The following is a 19830-nucleotide window of genomic DNA, read 5'->3' as shown; positions in this document are numbered from 1 at the left end:
GCCTGTCCTGCTCATTAACGTAGCTACTTTAGAAAGGTCATATTACTTAATGGTGACTCTTTGCAATACTGTCTCCTAAAGATTGACTCTATTTTGATGTAACCGTCTACTACCAACTACCTGTCTAAGCTTCAAATATTATTGTTTACAGAATTTCTCAATAGATGACAACAATTTTAAGAATTCCTGGATGCCACAAAACTACAATCAGTTTAAGCTGTTGATATGAGAAGCATTTGTCAAAGAGATAAAATACATTTTCTTTTGGCTCATAAATAATTATTCTACATAATTTCTTCAGTGAATAGCAACTGGGGAGGACTGCAATTCATTAAGTTTATGTTCAAGGTATACTTGCAGTAATGCAACTTGTGAAGCTGCAAGCGACACCAATTTAAGATTTTGGATACATAAGTAATTCACCAGTAACCATTCAATACTCAAATCAAATTGTAGCAAGAAAAGGTTCAAGATTAGCTTCTGGTCCATTTGTATTTATCCAAAATATAAAGCTGCATCTATTTCTATTAAATGCATTCAGTACCTGCTCCTTCAGCTTCTCAATTTCTAGATTTGCTGCTTTAAGCCGTGATGCATCCTTATCCAACATCTCCTGGTTTTCAGCATACCACTGTAACCTTTTGTTGAGACGCTGGATTTCTTGCTTGTACTGTTCTTCCATTATTTTCATTTCAAATTCTTTATCACCTGGATAAAATATCTTTTTAAAAACCAGGAATATGACTTGTGATTTTAAAAATATATAATTAAACTTTTTTAGGTTAGAAAAGATACTCCATCAATCTTAATTTTTCCAAGTCCCATCATCACACTTTCTCATTGTAGTTTTCAGTTTTCATTCAATTAAAGATTTTTATCTTGACTATTTTATCTGGGCTCATTCCAAATTTTGCTTTCTGCTTCCACACAATCCTGCTCGTTCTTAAGATATAATAGTATTTATTTGACGTTTAGTCTTTGCCAAATACCCCATAACTTTGATTCAGCATTGATTTTAAAAGAAAAACTATCTTGGTGAAGCATCTAATGATGTTGTTCAAGGTTTAGATGCAAGTTTTAAGACAGACTAATAGAAGCATTCAGTTTGCACTCAGATCTCTAAAATCAGCTTGTGCACATAGCTCATGGAGATTTAAAGGCTGAAGAGCGCATTCAAGTGGCAAAAAATTATGATAGTGATACAGTAGGGCCTATTTATTTCTGACTTCCATTATTTTATCTCAGCACCTGGAACTTTAATAGACTGTAATGCTTTTAAAAAGGAATTGAGACAGAATTAAACTGGCCGCAATAATCAGTTAACCGTATAGGTTAGCCATGTTTCATGAAGCCAACGTTAAATTAATTAAAATGTCTGAACTGAAATTAACACATTTTACAAAAAAAGGTGTGGACAGAATTTTAGCTGCCCCTGAATAATGTGGGCAACAGCAAATCAGTTGAGAAAACATGGCAAGAGGAATCAGATTCTTAACAGAGGGGAAAAAGTTTCAATTTCCACCTAAGGTTTGAACAATGAAAGCTGAATAACACTAGTGAAATGCATGCATTAATTATTATTCACATCTTGTTTATATGCAATTTGGTATTGTCCTATTGTGGTAGAGAGAAACTGGACAGTGACCAGGCAACACCTGCCCTGTGAGAGGGTAGGCTGTCTTTAACATTATGCAAAATTGTGTCGTAAGAATACTGATATCACACAATGTGCAAAAATCAATTAATTTTAAATTATTAATGATTTTTTTCTTTCAACAATCTGTTCACCAAATATTTCAGGAGCCAAACGATACCAGGTTATAGTCCAACAGGTTTATTTGAAATCACAAGTTTTCGAAGTGCTGCTCCTTCATTAGGTGGCGTGAACAGCTGGATACTGCAACTGGAAAAATGTGATGATGTGTATGGAAAAATTAAGATGGATGGACTGCCTTTTCTAGTCTAAAATCCACGCACTGCATGAAAGAGGACAAGTTGATAAATTCAACTCCACAGTTTCAACAAAATGTAAATTGCCTTCATGAGGTCAAACTGCACAACTTACCTGAAGTATAAGTAAGTTGCATTTTAGCCACATTACACTCTTTTGACATCTTTTCCACGTCCACCATTAATGCTTGCTTCTCTTGTTTTAGTTTTTTAATTTCTTCAATATATTTAGTCTCTTCTTTCTGAAAGGGGAGAGTTGAAAAGAACTGAAATAAAGAGGGATAGAACCTGCTCAGATGACTTTCTTGAAAATAAATCATCAGGCAGGAATAATTAGGATACAACTTGTCGAAACAGGGTGCTTCATCCAGGAGGCAGCAGAAAATAAAAACTGATAGTCCAGTAAAATGAAAGATCTTTCCAAAGGCACAAAACAGAATACTGGCAACCAAGCAGATCCCTGTTCAGCTTAAATAAGGGAATTGCAATGAAATAAGGTTAGAGTTAGCTAATGTGGATTGGGCAGATACATAAGCAGGAAAGACAGTAAGCAAGCAGTAGCAGATGTTTAAAGAGGTAATTCTTGATTCTCAGCAAAAATATATTCCAGTAAGGAGGAAATATTTTAAGAGAGTGATAAATGAATCATGTCTAACCAAGGAAGTTTAGGAGAGTATTAAGTTGAAAAAAAAACTTAACTAGAAAGAAAAAGCATAGAAGGAGATAAAATTCAGTGACAGCCCTGAAGATTGGGATAAATTCAGAATCCAGCAAAGGTGGACTAAAAAGACAATAGACAAGAGGGGGAGACAGAAAGAGAGAGAGAGCGAGACTAAATCAACTCAATGTCAAATTTGTGAGGAATGCAAAACCAGACAACAGGAGTTTCTTTAAATATGTAAAAAAGGAAGTGAGACCAAAGCGTCTATAGATCCCTTAGAAAATGTATCTGGGGAGATAGCTATGGGTAACAAGGAAAGGGTAGAGGAGTTAGATGTTTTACATCAGTATTTACAGTGGAAAATACTTTGAACATCCCATTAATACTACAGACTACAGGACAGGAATTAAGTACCATGATCATCACTAGAGAAGTTGTATTAAAGAAACTAATAGGACTAAAGACAGATAAGGCCCCTGGCTCAGACAGCTTTCATCTTAGGACCCGAAAATAAGTAGCCATAGAGATAATGGGTGCACTGATCCTTGGATTCTCGACAAGTACCAGAGGATTGAAAACCTGCCACTGTGACATCCCTATTTAAAAAGGGAGGAAGGCAAACATCTATTTACTATAGGCTGAATAGCCTGACACATATTGTTGGAAAAACATTGTAATCAATTATTAAGGAAGCAGCAGCGCATTTGGAAAATCATTATCTAATCAAGCAGAGTCAGTATGGCTTCATGAAAAGAAATTTTGTCTGACTAATTTCTGAGTTTTTTTTTTAGGTAGTCTCAACCAGAGTGGATAGAGGGGAATTAGAAGGCGCATTGTGTTTAGATTTTGACAAGGTTCCTCACAAAACTTAAATTATAAGAGCCCCAGGGTATTGGAGGTAATATAATGGCAGGGATACAGAATTGACTAATGGGATGGAACCAGTGTGGAGAAAGGGTGCTTTTCCAGGTTGACAACCTGTAACCAGTAGGGTTCCACAGGTATCAGGGCTGGGACTGCAAATGTTTACAATATATATATTAAAGACTTTGAGGAAGAAATCAAATGTACTGCAAATAAATTTGTAGACAACACAAAAAGAGAGAAAGGCAGATTTCAAAAGTTATACAGTTTACAGAAAGATATTGATAGGTTAAGTAAGTGGTCAATAAGTTGGCAATTGTAGCAAAATGTTGAAAAATGCGAAGTTGTCCATTTTGGAAGGAAGGGAGAACAATAGAACAGAATATTATTTGAATGGAAAAAAATCGAAGAAAGCTGCAATACAAAGGGACTTGGAGTACTTCTGTACAAAACACAAAGCTAGCACACAAATGAGTAGGGATCAGGAAGACTAATGGAATGTTGACCTTTTTTTTTTACAGAGGCTGGAGTAAAAGGGTCAGGAAACCTTACTGCAAGTGTACAAGGTGAGGGTGAGACTACATCTGGAGCACAGTTGGTTCTGATATAAAGCAATAGTTCCATTCTGGTGCAATCTGACATTATAAGAAAGTCACACAATAGCTGCACCATTTAAACTAATGGGGCCAGAATCATGTTATAGCCAATACAGGTAAAGAAAGTTTGCATTCTTCAAATAATGGTCTAAATACTTCAATCATGTTAAAGCCAATTAACGTTGAAGAAACACACATTATAGTAGAACCGACTGTACGGTGATAGTTTTGATGCCCTGGTTTAATGAAAAATATCATTTCGGTGGAGGCAATTCAGAGAAAGGTTCATGAGGATGATCCCTGGTAAGGAAGAATTGGCTTTTGAACAAAGGTTAAACACATTGGGACTTTACTCACTGGAGTTCAGAAGAAAGAGGGATGATCCTATTCAAACATATAGAATTCTTAAGGGTCTTGACCAGGTAAATACTGAAAGGATGTTTCTCCTCATGGGAGAGTCTAGGACCAGAGGGCACAGTCTCAGAATAAGGGGGTGCCAATGTAATACAGGGTTGAGGAGGAATTTCTTCAATTAGAGAGAGATGGGAGTCACATAGAACTGTGGAGGCAGAGTCTGTGAGTGTATTTAAGAATGACAGAGATAGAATCTTGATCAACAGGGGAATCAAGAGTTACGAGGAGAAAGCAGACAGTGGTTGTAAGCAGTGTTGTATCAGCCATGAACTATTCGCAAGTGACAGAGCTAGTTCGAGGAGGCATTGGACTACTCCTGTATCTACTTCCTATGGCATTATGGTTATGGTCTCTGCAATACAGTCTATCCTGTGTGCCTTTTAATAAAGAGACTAGCATAACATTGAGAGGTAGAAAACTGATTCTGACCAAGAGAATGTAATGCAAATTTTAAAAAGGTACAGCTGTTTAATCAATGTTTCAAAGATAACTTACAGAATTTTTTGAAATGTGACCAAATTGAGGAACTTTAAATTCCTATTTATTTGCTTACAAAACAGCTCTCACCAGGAGTCTGAGATTGACATATATTTCCTATTTAGCTTTGTTTAAACTATAATGAAAATAAAATTCAAAGCTCAAATTAATAAGGAGATTAGAATAATAACAACTTAAGCATTCTTACGGTATACTGAAGCCTATTAGAAACTGGAATGCTAATCAAAAACATTAATGGAGCTGTGCTTTTTGATGCAGCATTAAAAGTGACAACATACCATGGTAAATACAATAAATTGTAGGAGAACAGAGACTCTGAAATTTGTCCATAGCGTTCATAATAGGAAACTAGTGGTTCTTTGAAAGACAAATGACATGAATAATAGCACAGCTTTTAAATTATTTTTTATTTTAAACATGTCCTATTTAGGATGCCAGAAAAGTACTAAGTTGTGCACACAAGTTCTAGAATTAGGATAAAAGGTAGAATTCAAGCAATTTTAATTCAACTTCATCTTATTCAACTGAAAATAACTGGAAACCAAATTGAAAAAGCCTTCTTACATTTAGTAGTTACCATATTTCCAATTTTTAGAGCTTCCTGCCAAAGATATATCTTTTGAAATAAGACACATCCACTTGCCAAACATTGGTTGCGGAGCTCACTTGTGGAATTTTATTCAGATCTGTGCCTCAGACTCCTAAAAGATTTTTTTTAAAAAAACTTTAAATTGTCTCTCACAGACAATTATAATTTATAATAGAGGAGAATCTAACCCCCTTAGATCCCAACAGCAGGAGGAGGAGGTGACAGTGGGATAGTGGTAGTATCACTGGATCCCACCAAGGCAAATGGTGAAGTCTGAATACAATCGGGTTCATGAGTACCCTTTAAAGAAAAAAATCTGACATCCTTATCTGGTATGACCTACATATGACTCCAGATCCATAACCCTGTGATCGAGTCTCCTGAGGGCAGTTGGGGGAGGGGCTCTATAAGTGACCAGCCAGTGACCCCCACATCCCATGAATACGTTTTTAAAAATCTGCAACTAACTTTCTGATCTTTCTGTCATGGTTTGAGGTTTGTCATCCTCCACTCCTCAATCTAATGAGCATCGTTGTTGCATCTCTGTTTATGTTGATGTACAGCTGCTGTATGGATATTAGGGTCTATAGTACAACAGCTTTTTCAAATGTTGTAAGATAGAAATTACAAAAATATACATCACTTCATACTTTAGAACATTAGAGATAAGATACTTTACATACTTGATGGTGAAAATGTATACCATCCTTTGAGACAGTTCAGTAGGTGGTGAAGACATGGGCAAAATAAAGCATTTGGGAGGTCCAGAAAGCAAGGAGCTTGACTGGTAAGTCATATGAACATACAGTATTGATTGGCATGTAGGAATATGATACTATTGAAATTACTGAGACACAGTTAAGGAAGGACAGGACTGGCAGCTCAACATTCCAAGGTAAAGAAGTTTCAGGCACAGTGGTCGGGGGTGGGGGTGTGCAATCTGAGATAGGTGGGAGCATTGCATTATTGATAAAGGAAACCATCACTACAGTAATGAGGGAGGGTGTCCTAGAAAGGTCTTCAAATGTAGAGCTGAGTAGAGCTTAGAAATAATAAAAAAAGGATTACTTTGCTGGTATTATACTACAGGCTTCCCAACGGTCAGGGAGAGATAGAGGAGCAGATATGTAGGCAAATCACTGAAAGGTATGAGACAAACAGGGTTACATTTGGAAGAGATTTCAACTTTATTAACATTAACTGGAATCACCTTAGTATTAAAGGTTTAGACTGGTTGAAATTTTTAAAAGTGCATCTGGAGAGGTTTTTGTGCTAGTCCATAGACAATCCTACTAGAGATGGGGCAGTGCTTAATCTAATCCTAGGGAATGTAGCCAGTCAAGTAGTTTCAGTGGACAAGCAATTTAGAGATAGTGACTATAACTCTGTAAGTTTCAAGTCATTATGGAAAAGGATAAAGTAGAAGTTAAATATCTAACTGATTTAAATATCATTACACAGGATGTAGCAAACATAGACTGGGAGCAGTCATTTACAAGTAAGTCTACATTTGGAAAGTGGAATCTTTTAGATGTAGCATAGTGTCAAATCAGGACCACATTGTTCCTTTAAGAGTGAAAGGCAAGGGCAGCAGGTCTAGGGAATCCAGGGTGTCAAGGGAAAAAAGACAATAAAAAAAAACTGCAGCTGCTGGAAATCAGAAACAAAAATAAAAATTGGTGGAAAAACTCACCTCTGGCAGAATCTGTGGACAGAAAGCAGAGTTAACGTTACGGGTCAAGTGACTCTTCTTCTCTGGACCCAAAACACTAACTCTGCTTTCTTTCTACAGATGCTGCTAGATCTGCTGAGTTTTCCCACCAATTTCAGTTTTTGCTTCTGGATGTCAAAGGAGTTTGATAAAGACAAAGAAGGAAACATACATCAAAACAGGGGAGGCCATTGAAAACATAGGCAGCTTAAAAAATAAATTACGTGGACAAAGAGAGCCATGAAATATTTTTGGAGATGGAATGAAGGAAAATCCAAAGGCTTTTTATAAGCATATTAAGAATAAAAAGAATTACCAGGGAAAAAATGGGATCAACTAGAGACCAAAGAGGCAACCTGTGCCTGGAGCCGGAGGACATGAGCGAAGTCTGAAATGAACACTTCTCAATGTAGGTTTGCTGACTGAGCTAGAAGGTTCATGTTTAGACGTTTCATCACAATACTAGGTAACATCATCAGTGAGCCTCTGGATGAGGCATCGGTGGCATGGCCCGCTTTCTATTTATGTGTTTGGGTTTCCTTGGGTGGGTGATGTCATTTCCTGTTATTTTTCTCAGGAGGTGGTAAATGGGATCCAAGTCAATGTGTTTATTGATAGAGTTCCAGTTGGAATGCCATGCTTCTAGGAATTCTTGTGTGTCCTGTTTGGCTTGTCCTAGGAAGGATGTGTTGTCCCAGTCAAAGTGATGTCCTTCCTCATCTGTACGTAAGGATACTAATGAGAGTGGTCATGTCATTTTGTGGCTAGTTGAAGTTCATGTATCCTGGTGGCTAGTTTTCTGCCTGTTTGTTCAATGTAGTGTTTGTTACAGTTCTTGCAAGGTATTTTGTAAATGACATTCGTTTTGCTTGTCTGTACAGAGTCTTTCAAGTTCATTAGCTGCTGTTTTAGTGTGTTGGTGGGTTTGTAGGCTATCACGATGCCAAGAGGTTTGAGTAGTCTGGCAGTCATTTCCGAGATGTCTTTGGTGTAGGGAACGGTGGCTAGGGTTTCTGGACGTGTTTTGTCTGCTTGTTGGAGTTTGTTGCTGAGAAATCAGCGGACTGTGTTCATTGGGTACACATTCTTTTTTAGATGATTTTCCTCTGCTCTGTGTAGTTCCTCTGTGCTGCAGTGTGTGGTGATTCATCGAAATAATGTTCTAATGCAGCTTTGTTTGTGGGTGCTGGAACCTTTCAGCTCAGTGAGCAAACCTACATCCAGAACCTTAACCTGAACTACAAATCTTCTCAAAACTCACTAATGAATATTTCTCATCTGTGTTCACAAATGAGAAAGACATTGCAGCCAAGCATTTCAATTGGGATGGTGAGATTCCAGAACATGTTAATGAGGAGACATTAGATGCTTTAGTGAGCATAAAAGGTGTGTAAATACCCAGAACCTGATGGCATGTACTCCAGAATGCTATGGGAGGCAAGTGAGATTTTTGTGGGGGAGATATTAAATACTCCACTGGCCACAGATCAAGAGCCAGATGACAGGAGGGTAGCTATTGTCACTCCTTTGCTCCAGAAGAGCAGCAAGGGTAGACCAAGTAATTAGAGATCAGTTGGTCTGATATCAGTAGTAGGGAAATTGTTGGAAAAAAATTCTGAGCAATGGAATTAATCAATTCTTGGAAAGGCAGAATTGTTTGTACAGATTTGTTAAAGGGAGATTCTGTCTGACAAATATAATTGAAAAGGTGACTAAATATTTTGATATTTAGAGGTCCAATGAGCGAAGAATATACACAGTGAATGGTAGATCCCTAGGGAGGACTGACAAACAAAAGGACCTTGGTATGCAAGTCCTTAGATACCTGAAAATGTCAGATAAGGTAGGCAGGGTGATGATGGAGGAGTATGGGATGCTTGCCTTCATTAGCTATAGTGTAGAATAAAGGAGCAACAAAGTCTTGATACAACTTTATAAAACATTGATTAAGCCATAGCTGGAATGCCTCTTGCACATTATTTGAAGGATTCGATTGCACTGCAGAGGGTGCAGAGGAGATTCCCTAGGGTGTTCCCTGGCATAAAATGTCTCAGTGATGAAGAGGGACTGATTAGTTTGTGTTTGTCTTCACTGGAGTGGAGGAGGTGAGTGACAGGATCTGATTAAAAGGTATCCAAAATTATAACAGGCACAGTCAGAGTAGATCATGAAAATATTTTCCCAATGGTAGATGTGTTGAAGACCAGAGGGCATATGTTTAAGGAAAGGATTAAGTGCAAGAGACCGTGGGGCTGGTAATTAGAATTAGTATAGTTTGGTGCTTGTTAGTTGGCATAGAGATGGTGGGACAAAGGGCTGTTTCTTTGATGTATGACTCTATGACATGTACTTGCCTGTTTTACTCTCAATTGTGAAAGCAAATCAGTAATATTCTGATCTTTAACTTGTTCAGTCAACTGCACATCATGGACTGATACTTGCTTCATATTATCCTTGTGTGAATGCTTCCTAATGAGGAAAAAGGCAAAAAAATTACATTTTGATTTTCAAAGTGCAAACTTGAAATTAAATAAATAGACTTATTCCTTTGTATTAAAACAATTTTTTAAAATGTAGCCATTTTTAACTAAAAAACTGTCAATTTGTGCACACATACTGTGACTTTCCAGAATCCAATATATTCCACGTAACGCAAAAAGAGGATGAAGTGTTTTGATACATAATACAAACAGAAAAATAAAAACTTACATTTATTTCACACCTTTCAAGGTTATAGTTCATTCAAACTAAGTCCTCTAGAAATGTAGTCATTGTTGTATTGCAAAAAGTATTGAAACTAATTTGTTTACAGCAAGTTCCAAACACCAAGTGATAATGACCATAAGAGTTGAAATTATAATGTTAATTCAGAGCTAAATATTAATTAAAACAGTAGGGGCTAGCTCCCTGCTCTTCCTTAAAATACTGCCAGAGGATCTTTATGGCTATCTTCAAGGTTAGATCATTTTACTGTCTCATCTGAAAGTACTGCACTCACTCAGTGCTGCACTGAAGTATCAGTTTTGATGTTTGTGCAGATTCTGGAATAAGACTTGAAACCACAACGTTCTGATTGAGAAAGGAAAGACTGCAATCAACTGAACCATGGATGATATCTGCAAAGTAAAAGCAAAGTAATTCTTTCACACCATAAGCCTGGTGTTTCACAGAGGGTGGTGAGCCTATGGAGTTTTCTACAACAAAAGGCAGCGGATATCAAGTTAATGATTATATTCAAGAAATAAATGCATAGATTTATGGATACCAAAAGATGTTAAATGGCATGGAGAATGAGCGCAATTATGGCATTGAGGTAGATGATCAGTCATGATCCTGCTGAATAGTGGAACCGGCTTGATGGCTGAATGACTGACTCCACCTCCTATTTCAAAGTTTGTTTGTCCCAGGTGATAGCACAAAACAGGCAATTAGGCAATTGTATATAAAGCTTGGAACTGAATATCACATGTTGCCTGTATTGGGCTGATATTGGTTGTGCTGCATCAATATCTGAGTGAATTTCTATCCTTCGGTATTTTCAAAAATTTGAACAAACAGAAGTAACAAATTATTGTTGAATTCAACATAATCAGGAGACTATCATCCAGTGCAGTGTCTCTTCCAGCTTTCCAAATGAGCAACTCAATGTCGTTCTCCAGCTGTCTCCCTGTAACCCTGCACTTTGTCCCTTTGCAAATAAATGTCTAATTCCTTTTGAATTGCTCAATTGAACCTGCCTCCACCACATACTCAGTGCATTCTAAACCCTAACCACTTAGATAAGAAAGGTTTTCCTCATATACTTTTGAGACTTTTACTAATTACTTTAAATTGGTATTGATCCTTTCACTATTTTTTTCTTTTTGCTTATCCTGTCCAGTACTCTTGCAATTTTGAAAACTATTGTTAGATGTCTCAGCATTCACTTTTCCTATGAAAACTGTTTTCATTTCTCCAAACAGTCTTCACAATGGAAAATATTTTTGGGTTTGGAGCCATTCTTGGAAACTTTTTCTGCACTATGTCTTCACATTCTTCCTGGAGAAGAATTGGATGCAATGCTTCAACTGAGGTTGAACGAGTATCTAATACATGTTTAACATAACCGCCTTAATCTTGAGAGTGAGAGATCAACTCCCACCCTGGTGTTTTCAAAATTTAAATTTAGCTTCAAGAGATCTGGGAATAAAAAGCAGTATCAGTAAGAGATCAAGAAGCTGGCATCATCACTTTCTATTGTTATAAAAGCCCAGTTAGTTCCCTAGCTTCTTTAAAAGGAATGAAGGTAAGAAATGTATCTTGTAGGTAAGAAAAATGGTTCCAGACCCACATTAATATGGTTGAATCAAAAGTTGTCAAATGCTGATGTCAGCTGTTGGAAATCAGGGTAAACAGGGCCAAGTAATAAGTATCTGCCTCAACAGATCACATCACAAGATTCAACAAACAAATTCTAATAATTTAAGCACAAGGCAATGTCACTTTTCAGCATGTGGATATTGGCATTTTGTCATCTTTTAACTTTTTAAAAACAACAGATTTGCTTTTGTGTCAGTATCCATTTCTAAAGGCTTGTATAAAACACCACACTGTAAAAATAAACATTTTAAAAGTCCTTTCGTTCTTAAGAAAACTGCATTTAATTTGTGAATGCGGTCTTACCATTTTAACAAAATACTCATTACAGGAAGTGAAAGGGCACAGAATAATTAGCTATGTAAATATCAAATAATAGAAAAATATGAAGCAGATAATGTCATCTCCAAAAAATGCAAGTGGAGGGCAACTTGCAATGGCTTTCAATAGCAATTATCTACTTTTCAAATGATTTAACTGCAACAATAAATACAGGGAATTGTGCTATTAGTAATCAGATGAATTTCAGTTTATTTCTTTATTTAAAGTCATTCACTAATTGGGAGCATCAATGCAAACATGAACTTTTCGAAAAAGCATATTTAAAAGCTTTACTTGAGTCGATGTATTTCTGCCATTAAGTGTTGAGTTTCTGTGAACATTTTCTCTTCATTTCTCTTTTTAAGAACCTGAAGCTCTTTCACCTGCGAGTAAAGTCTTTCATTTTCCTGAAATGATAAATGTTCTTAAATCCACCAACAGAATACATTCATGTTACATCAAATAATCTGTAGTTATAAATACCAAGAATACTAGTCCTAGAAAGAAAACACAGCTTTCCTGTTGACATCTCAAACATTAGCTAAAAAAAGATATTCCCGAACTAGAATAGTATCACCTGCCTGTGTTTCGCCCATACCCCTCCAAACCTTTCCTATTCATGTACTTATCCAAATGCCTTTGAAATGTTCTAACTGTATCTGCATCTACCACTTCCTCTGGCAGTTCATTCCACACATGAACCAATCTCAGTGTAAAGAAAAGTTGTCCCTCATGTCCATTTTACATTTTTCTCCTCTCAATTTAAAAATATGCCCCCAAGCTTTGAACTCTGGCGCCAGTAGATTTTTGCTATTCACCTTATCTTGGCCTGTAACGATTTTATAAATCTCTCTAAGGTCACCCCCCAAACCTCCTATGCTCCAGTGAAAAAAGCCCCAGCCTATCTAGCCTATTTTTATAATTCAAACCCTCCATTCCTGACAACATCCCATAAATCTTTTCTGAACCCTTTTTAGTTTAAGAATATCCTTTGATAATATAACAGTGTGATCAGAAGTGCACACAGTACTCCAGAAAAAACTTCATCAATACCCTATACAACCTCAGCATGATATCCTAACTCCTATACTCATAGGTGTGAGCAATGAAGGCAAGCATGCAAAACACCTTCTTAACCACCATGTCTACCTGTGATGCAAATTTCAAAGAATTATGGACTTAAACCCTTAGGTCTTTCTGTTCTACAATACTACTCAGGGTCCTGTCCCTCTTTGTGACTTCAAAACCTCCTCTAGTCAGTTCTGTTCAGCAGTGTCTGCTGGGATCTTATGAAGCAAATTGACAGAATTAAAGACATTTGTGACCATCACACTGACTAATAAAGACAGGGAAAAGAATATTTTTCAACCTGCATCCTCTTCAGCCCCATGAAATTTAACATTAAAATAGTACTGAAGAATCAGAATATAATATTTCACACACAAATTTTACGGTGACTATGTCACAAAGCTAGTTCCTTTTTTTCTAACAGCTGTTCCTTGGTTAAAGGAGAGTCTGACCTTGATTTTTTTTCAGAGGGGCAATAAACTGGGCCAGGCTCTGATCACTTTATTGCTGGAACAGCACAGCAGGTCAGGCAGCATCCAGGGAACAGGAGATTCGACGTTTCGGGCACAGGCCCTTCTTCATTCCTGAAGAAGGGCCTGTGCCCAAAACGTCGAATCTCCTGTTCCCTGGATGCTGCCTGACCTGCTGTGCTGTTCCAGCAATAAAGTTTCAACTTTGATCTCCAGCATCTGCAGACCTCACTTTCTCCCCGGGCTCTGATCAGCCTGGTTTGGTACAGAGGTGAAAAGGATTTTGAGAGGCCTTTTGTTTATATGTAAACAGTTGAGACTTCAGGACAAAGTGGTCATGTTTTAGAAGTAACCTGTATAATGAAAGGGGGGGTAGTCAGCTCTTTAGCTGAGCTGAGCAGTTTTAGTTCAGTTTTGAACTGGGAAGTTCAACAGGGAGCTGTGTGGAAACTCTACCTCTTTTCTGCCCTTCAACTTCAACCTGTAAGCATGTGTTCAATTTATACTGGTTCTTAAAGGAAGTTTGCTTATTGGGACTGTTGTGTGTATTCAGAACAGCATAATTAAGTCTAACTGGATAGGCTGAGTTCTTTATTCTGTTCTTTGTGTTTCATCGTGCAATTTTGTGAATACATTTTTTGTCTGTTTTAAAATCTAGTATTCAACCTAGTTATCTTACTGCGGGTAATTTTCACTGCACACTTACTGAAACAAATTGCAAAGTTAGGTCTAGGGCTGCCTGCTTAAGAATGTTTTGAGTGGTCTGGCCTAGTCCATAACAACTATTTTTGAATAGGGCTGCTTTATCTTTATTTTACCAGAGTTCAAGTATTTTAATATTAACAAGGTTTTCTTTTCTGCCATTGAGATGATCAGAAGTTCCATTCAGTTTATTCTGTTCCATTATTCTAGCGAATGTAAAGATCATATGCTCAACAGACTGAACATATTAAAAATTCAATAAAATACCTTCAAAAGTGTAGTCATTGTTGTAATGTAGGAAATGCAACAGGTAATGTGTGCACAGTGAAATCCCATGGACAGTAATGAGATAATTAGAAACATAATTGGCAGGAGACAGAGAATAACGATGGAGAGTTGCTTTTCAAACTGGACGCCTGTGACCAGCAGTGTTCCAGAGGGATGGGCTCTTTTGTTTGTCATTTATGTAAATGATTTGGATGAGAATATAGAGGGCATGTTAGCAAGTTTGCAGATGACAACAAATTTGGTGGCATTGTAGACAGTGAAGAAGATTATCTAAGCTTACAAAGGGAACTTGATAAAACGGGTCAATGGGCTGAAAAAATGGCAGATGGAGTTCAATCTGGATAAATGCAAGGTATTACATTTGGGTACAACAAACAAGGTAAGGCTTATATAGTAGGGCTTTGAGTAGTGTTGTAGAACAGAGAGATCTAGCTACATAGTTCTAAGTACAGAGAGATTCATCTACATAATCTTTTGAGGCCTAAAAGGCGTTTAGCACACTTGTCTTCATTGCTCAGTCCTTTAAATTTAGGAGTTGGGACGGCATGTTGAGATTGTATAGGGTGTTGATGAAGCCTCTTCTGGAGTATTGTGTCCAGTTCTGGTCGCCCAGTTATAGGAAAGATATTATTAAGCTGGAGAGGATTCAGAGGAGTTGCAGGGTATGAAAGATTTGAGTTATAAAGAAAAACTGGATAGAATGGGAATTTTCTTCACCTGAGAGGCAACCTGATAGAAGTTTATAAAACTTGACAGGTATAGATAAAGTTGATGGTAGTTGTCTTATCCCTAAGATGGGGAATTTCAGGACTAAGGAACACATTTTGTAAGGTGAGAGGAGAGAGACTTAAAAATTATGTAAGAGACAAATATTTTACACAGAGGGTGGTTTGTGTGTGGAATGAACTTCCTCAGGAAATGGTGGATGCAGGTATGATTACAATGCTTAAAAGATATTTGGATAGATACATGAATAAGAAAGGTTTGGAGGGATATAAGCCAGGAGTAGGCAGGTGGGACTAGTATAGTTAGGGATTATGTTTGGCAAGGACTGGTTGGGCTGAAGGGTCTGTTTCTGTGCTGTATGACTCCATGACTATTAGAAACATGAAAAATAGGAGCAGGGTTAGGTCCAAAAATAGAAATTGCTATTCTGAGGATGGGTCATTTGACCTTAAATGTTAAGTGTGATTTTTCTCCACAGATGCTGCCAGACCGATTTTAACTTTTCCAGCAATTTCTATTTTTGCCTCTGATTTACAGCATCCACAATTCTTTTGATTTTTTGCAGGATATGGTTATTCAGCCCATCAAACCTGCACTATCATTAACTTTTTTAATTAATTCAAGGGATGTGGGTGTCAATGGTGGGGTCAATATTGATTGCCCATTTCCAGTTGCCCTTGAGATGATGGTGGTTAGCTGCCGCTTGAACTGTCTATTTTAGGTATACCCACAATGCCACTAGGCAGCAAGTTCCAGAATTTTGTTCCAGCATACTGAAGGAACTGCACTATATTTCCAAGGCAGGATGATGAGTGGCTTGGAGGGGAAGCTATATTTGATGTTCCCATGTATCTGCTACCCTTGTCCTTCTCGATGTTAGTGTTCATGTGTTTTGGTTAGGTGCTGTTTAAGGAGTCCTGGTGAATTTCTGCACTGCATCTTTGCGATAGTACATACTGCACTGAAGCAATTATGATCATAGTGAATTCCTGATCGCAACGCCATAGTCATACTCTTTCCATAACCCTGGATAACTTTAGTGTCCAGAAATTTATCTATTTCTTTCTCAGAAATATTCACCGTATTGGCTTCCATAGCTTCACCACCAACTGAGAAAAGACATTTCTTCTCATGTCGGTAAAGGGCCACCTTATATTCTGAGACCATGACCCTTTGTTCTAGCGACCCGAGCCAGCAAAAAACATCATTCCTACATCCGGTCTGTCCAGCCTTGTTAGAACTTCACAAGATTCAATGAGATCACTTCTTATTCTTCTAAATTCCAGTGAATAAAGGCAGAGTTGACTCCATCTCTTGTCAAATGACAATCCTACCTTCCCAGGAATCAGTCAGGTGAATTTTTGCTGTAATCTCTCTGTGGTCATTATATCCTTTACTAGTTTTTTTTGGGATTTGATTCAAGAGATAAGTTTTTATCAGGATTTTGGGGTAACTTCCTGCTCTTGTTCAAAATAGTGCCATGAGATCTTTGTTTAACATCTAGCTGGCTCCAAGAGTGCAGCACTTCCCCAGTACTGTAGTGGATTGTCAGCTAATATTTTTGTGCTTAATTCTGGAGTGAAACTAGCATCTGGGAATTTGTGACTCAGAGGTGGGCATGCTACCAAGTAAGACCTGACTAGGAAAAGAAAAAGGAACACATATTTAAGTCCTAAACAAAAATAGTACATTTGTCAGTTCAAGCAAGGAACAAAAGGAAACAATCTATGATAGCAAAGAGCACAGGAATGATGCATGTCAAAAGGGATGAGATTTGTGCAAGGCACAAAAAATTGATAATGAGCCAAACATAAAAACAAAAGATGGGTCCAAAAGAGATGTTCATTTGTACAAAAATGTTTCTCATTATTCCTTATGTGCTATGAGATTTTTCCAATCCATGAATATTCATTGTACAAAATTGAAAATCAGGTAAAAAACCGTGTAAAATAACAATGATGTCAGATATCTGCAAAAATCAAAACTCTTACTGACCTTTCATCATGCAATGCTTTCCAAAATACAAGAGTAATTCAAACTATCTCTGATTGCCACTCAGTATGCATTAGATTTTGCTCTGTACATCTGTTTTGTTTCCTGTAGCTTGGCGTTCTAGCGAGGAATATCTCGGCTTAGGGCCAATTTAGACAACTCAAGGAAACAGAGATTTGGTTGTGATGAGTTAGATTTGGAGCATTTTGATTTATTCTTGGTAATCATATCTGTTATAAAGGATCCAAAGACCAGTGTGCATCCTGAATTGACCTTTGGAACAGAATGGAGCGCTATGGATGTAATTTGTGTTTATACCTGAATACTGCATTAACAAATGAAAGAAGGTTTTAATAGCTAAAATGTACACCACTGAAATCTCCAAAAGCTGAATGATATAAATGTAAATGGTGATGAAATCTTTTGATATTAATTTGTGCTGTGAAAAGTAGCAATCTGTGAAAATGGTAAAATTAAATGAATAGAAAGTTCCAAGGAGTTTCTATATTTGACTTACAAAATATTAATTACATTCAATACTGCCTGGAAAAAGTCTGGAGCTTTTTGCAATGTTTTGAATAGGTCACTTTCAACTCTATTAAATTCTAATCAATTCAACAGAGCAGTCACAGACTTAGCTTCCATAGCCTTATGTGGTGGAGAATTCCACTGGTTCACCACCAGCTAAAGATTAATACCATTTGGGCTCCTTGTCAATCAGGTACTTAGGAGAAGAGAAGGGATGCTCCATACTGAAAAAGGCACAGATTTTGAATGCCAGAATGCAGAAAATAGCAAGGGAGCCACGAGGTGCAGCCAAGAGCTGCGGAAGGGCTGACAAGAAAAGATCTGGCAGCTATGTGGACTCAGAAGATGTGTTCATGATAGCAGAGAGAAAAGGTGAAGAAAAATCACAAGTAGTTTTGATTCATGCAGCAAAGAAAGATTAGAGCTCGGAGAAATACAATACAGAAATATCGCTTGGTAAAGCTAGCTGTTGTTGAAAAAAGCAATTGTGCTTTTGAGTGAGTGCAGATTCAAGAATGCAGAAGAGTATAGTTGTAGGAAGGGAGGAAGGACCAGAACTTGAGCTGTCATTGAGGTAATCAGTGGCAGAAGAATTTTTCAGCAAGTTTTAAAGTTAGATCATTGCAAGAGAAGAAATCGGAATTCTCATGCATTTTAAATTAGACTTGGCCCATAGTGTCCCTAAATCTGGGTGAAATGAGTTATAGAGAAATCTCAGGGGGAAATTGATCTTGACTGTATATATTTCTTGATGTACTCTGTGGAGTATGTGTCTGCTCCCCGTATTTACTGAAGTTAATTCTAACTAGATATTAGATTGTATTACTGTTCAAACTTGGTACAGTGAAATTTGTTTTTTTAAAATCATGGAATTTTGTGGCTTTATTATTGTAGTAAGTACCTAGGATCTCACATTTTGTCTATTTTTAAAACAATTGTAACTTAAATTTCTGTCTGGTATGGGATCATAGCAAAAATATTCAATTGATGAATGACCACAATATTATGAATGCAATCCACCTGAAAGATTAGCAAGAGCAAAGATTGGCTGCCATCTGACACCCAAAAATAACTTGGCAGTGACTGTGTTATATCTTTTACTGAAATATTACTGGGGAGAAAATTTAAGCTGGGACGAAGGTCTCATGCAGTTTGATTTTGAGTAAAGAAATTAGACAAGATAAAAGCTAAAGTATGAAGTCAAGCTTGACAGTCAAATGCAGTAGATAAGAAAACTCCATGCACAAAACATAGGAAAATATTGAAAAAATAAAGCTGACTGATTTTACTACTTAACCACCAAAATAAAACTCTGATACAGTCCTTGGAAAGTGGAGAATCCAACATCGTTGTTCCAATACCTGATGGTATCCTTGAATTAGAGTTTCTTGTTCCTGAACTTCCTTTTCAATTAATTTCAGCTTTTCTTCAGTCACAGGATCCAATGGTCCTCCAAATATTAATTTCTTCCTATTTGCTTCCAAGCTGTGCAACTTTCAGAAAAAAATGCATTATTAAATTATTTTAAAAGAGAAACTCTTCTGCAGGTATGATAACAGATGGTGATGGACCTGGATACAGAATTTCATTTAAGTATGTAAATCATGATTTTATATATAGCTTGGGAGCCATTGTGAAGGATAATGATTTTGTATTACTTTGAGAGCAATGCTAAGTTATATCACTTCAGCTGAGGAGTCTGGAAATACGCAAACAGCATTTTGAAGTATTACAAAGATTATTGTGGCTATAGAGTCAGAGCACGGAAGCACACCCATCAGTCTAACTCGTCCACACTGACTAGACATCTCAACTTGACCTAGTCTCATTTCCCAGCATTTGGCCCATATCACTCTAAACCCTTCCTATTCTTATACCTATCCAGATGCCTTTTAAATGGTGTAACTGTACATTTCCACCACTTCCTTTGGCAGTTTGTTTCATACACTACCACCCTCAAATGTGAAAAGGTACATCTCTAGTCCTTTTCAAATCTTTCCTGTCTCACCTCAACCTATGTCCTCTAGTTTTGTACTTCCCTACCCGAGGGAAAAGATCTTGGCTTTTCACCTTATCCATGACTCTCATGAGCTTAT

The 19830-nt window shown here is 37.2% G+C and overlaps 1 protein-coding gene across 8 annotated transcripts in view; it reads right to left on the bottom strand.

Moving 5' to 3' along the window:
- Window positions 1-19830, bottom strand: part of cep162 (centrosomal protein 162) — a 134043-nt gene that overhangs the window by 37271 nt on the left and 76942 nt on the right. For all 8 annotated transcript variants that reach the window (XM_043686985.1, XM_043686984.1, XM_043686986.1 and 5 more), the window contains 5 exons: window positions 19096-19227; window positions 12255-12367; window positions 9638-9752; window positions 2066-2192; window positions 545-708 (listed from right to left, as the gene is read on the bottom strand). In XM_043686985.1, coding sequence (XP_043542920.1) covers window positions 545-708; window positions 2066-2192; window positions 9638-9752; window positions 12255-12367; window positions 19096-19227 — 651 coding nt within the window. The remainder of the gene's footprint in view (window positions 1-544; window positions 709-2065; window positions 2193-9637; window positions 9753-12254; window positions 12368-19095; window positions 19228-19830) is intronic.

The sequence above is a fragment of the Chiloscyllium plagiosum genome, chromosome 3 (genome assembly GCF_004010195.1).
Source record: "Chiloscyllium plagiosum isolate BGI_BamShark_2017 chromosome 3, ASM401019v2, whole genome shotgun sequence".
Lineage (NCBI taxonomy): Eukaryota > Metazoa > Chordata > Chondrichthyes > Orectolobiformes > Hemiscylliidae > Chiloscyllium > Chiloscyllium plagiosum.
Note: the sequence above shows the minus strand (reverse complement) of the source record. Positions and strands in the feature narration are given on the sequence as shown.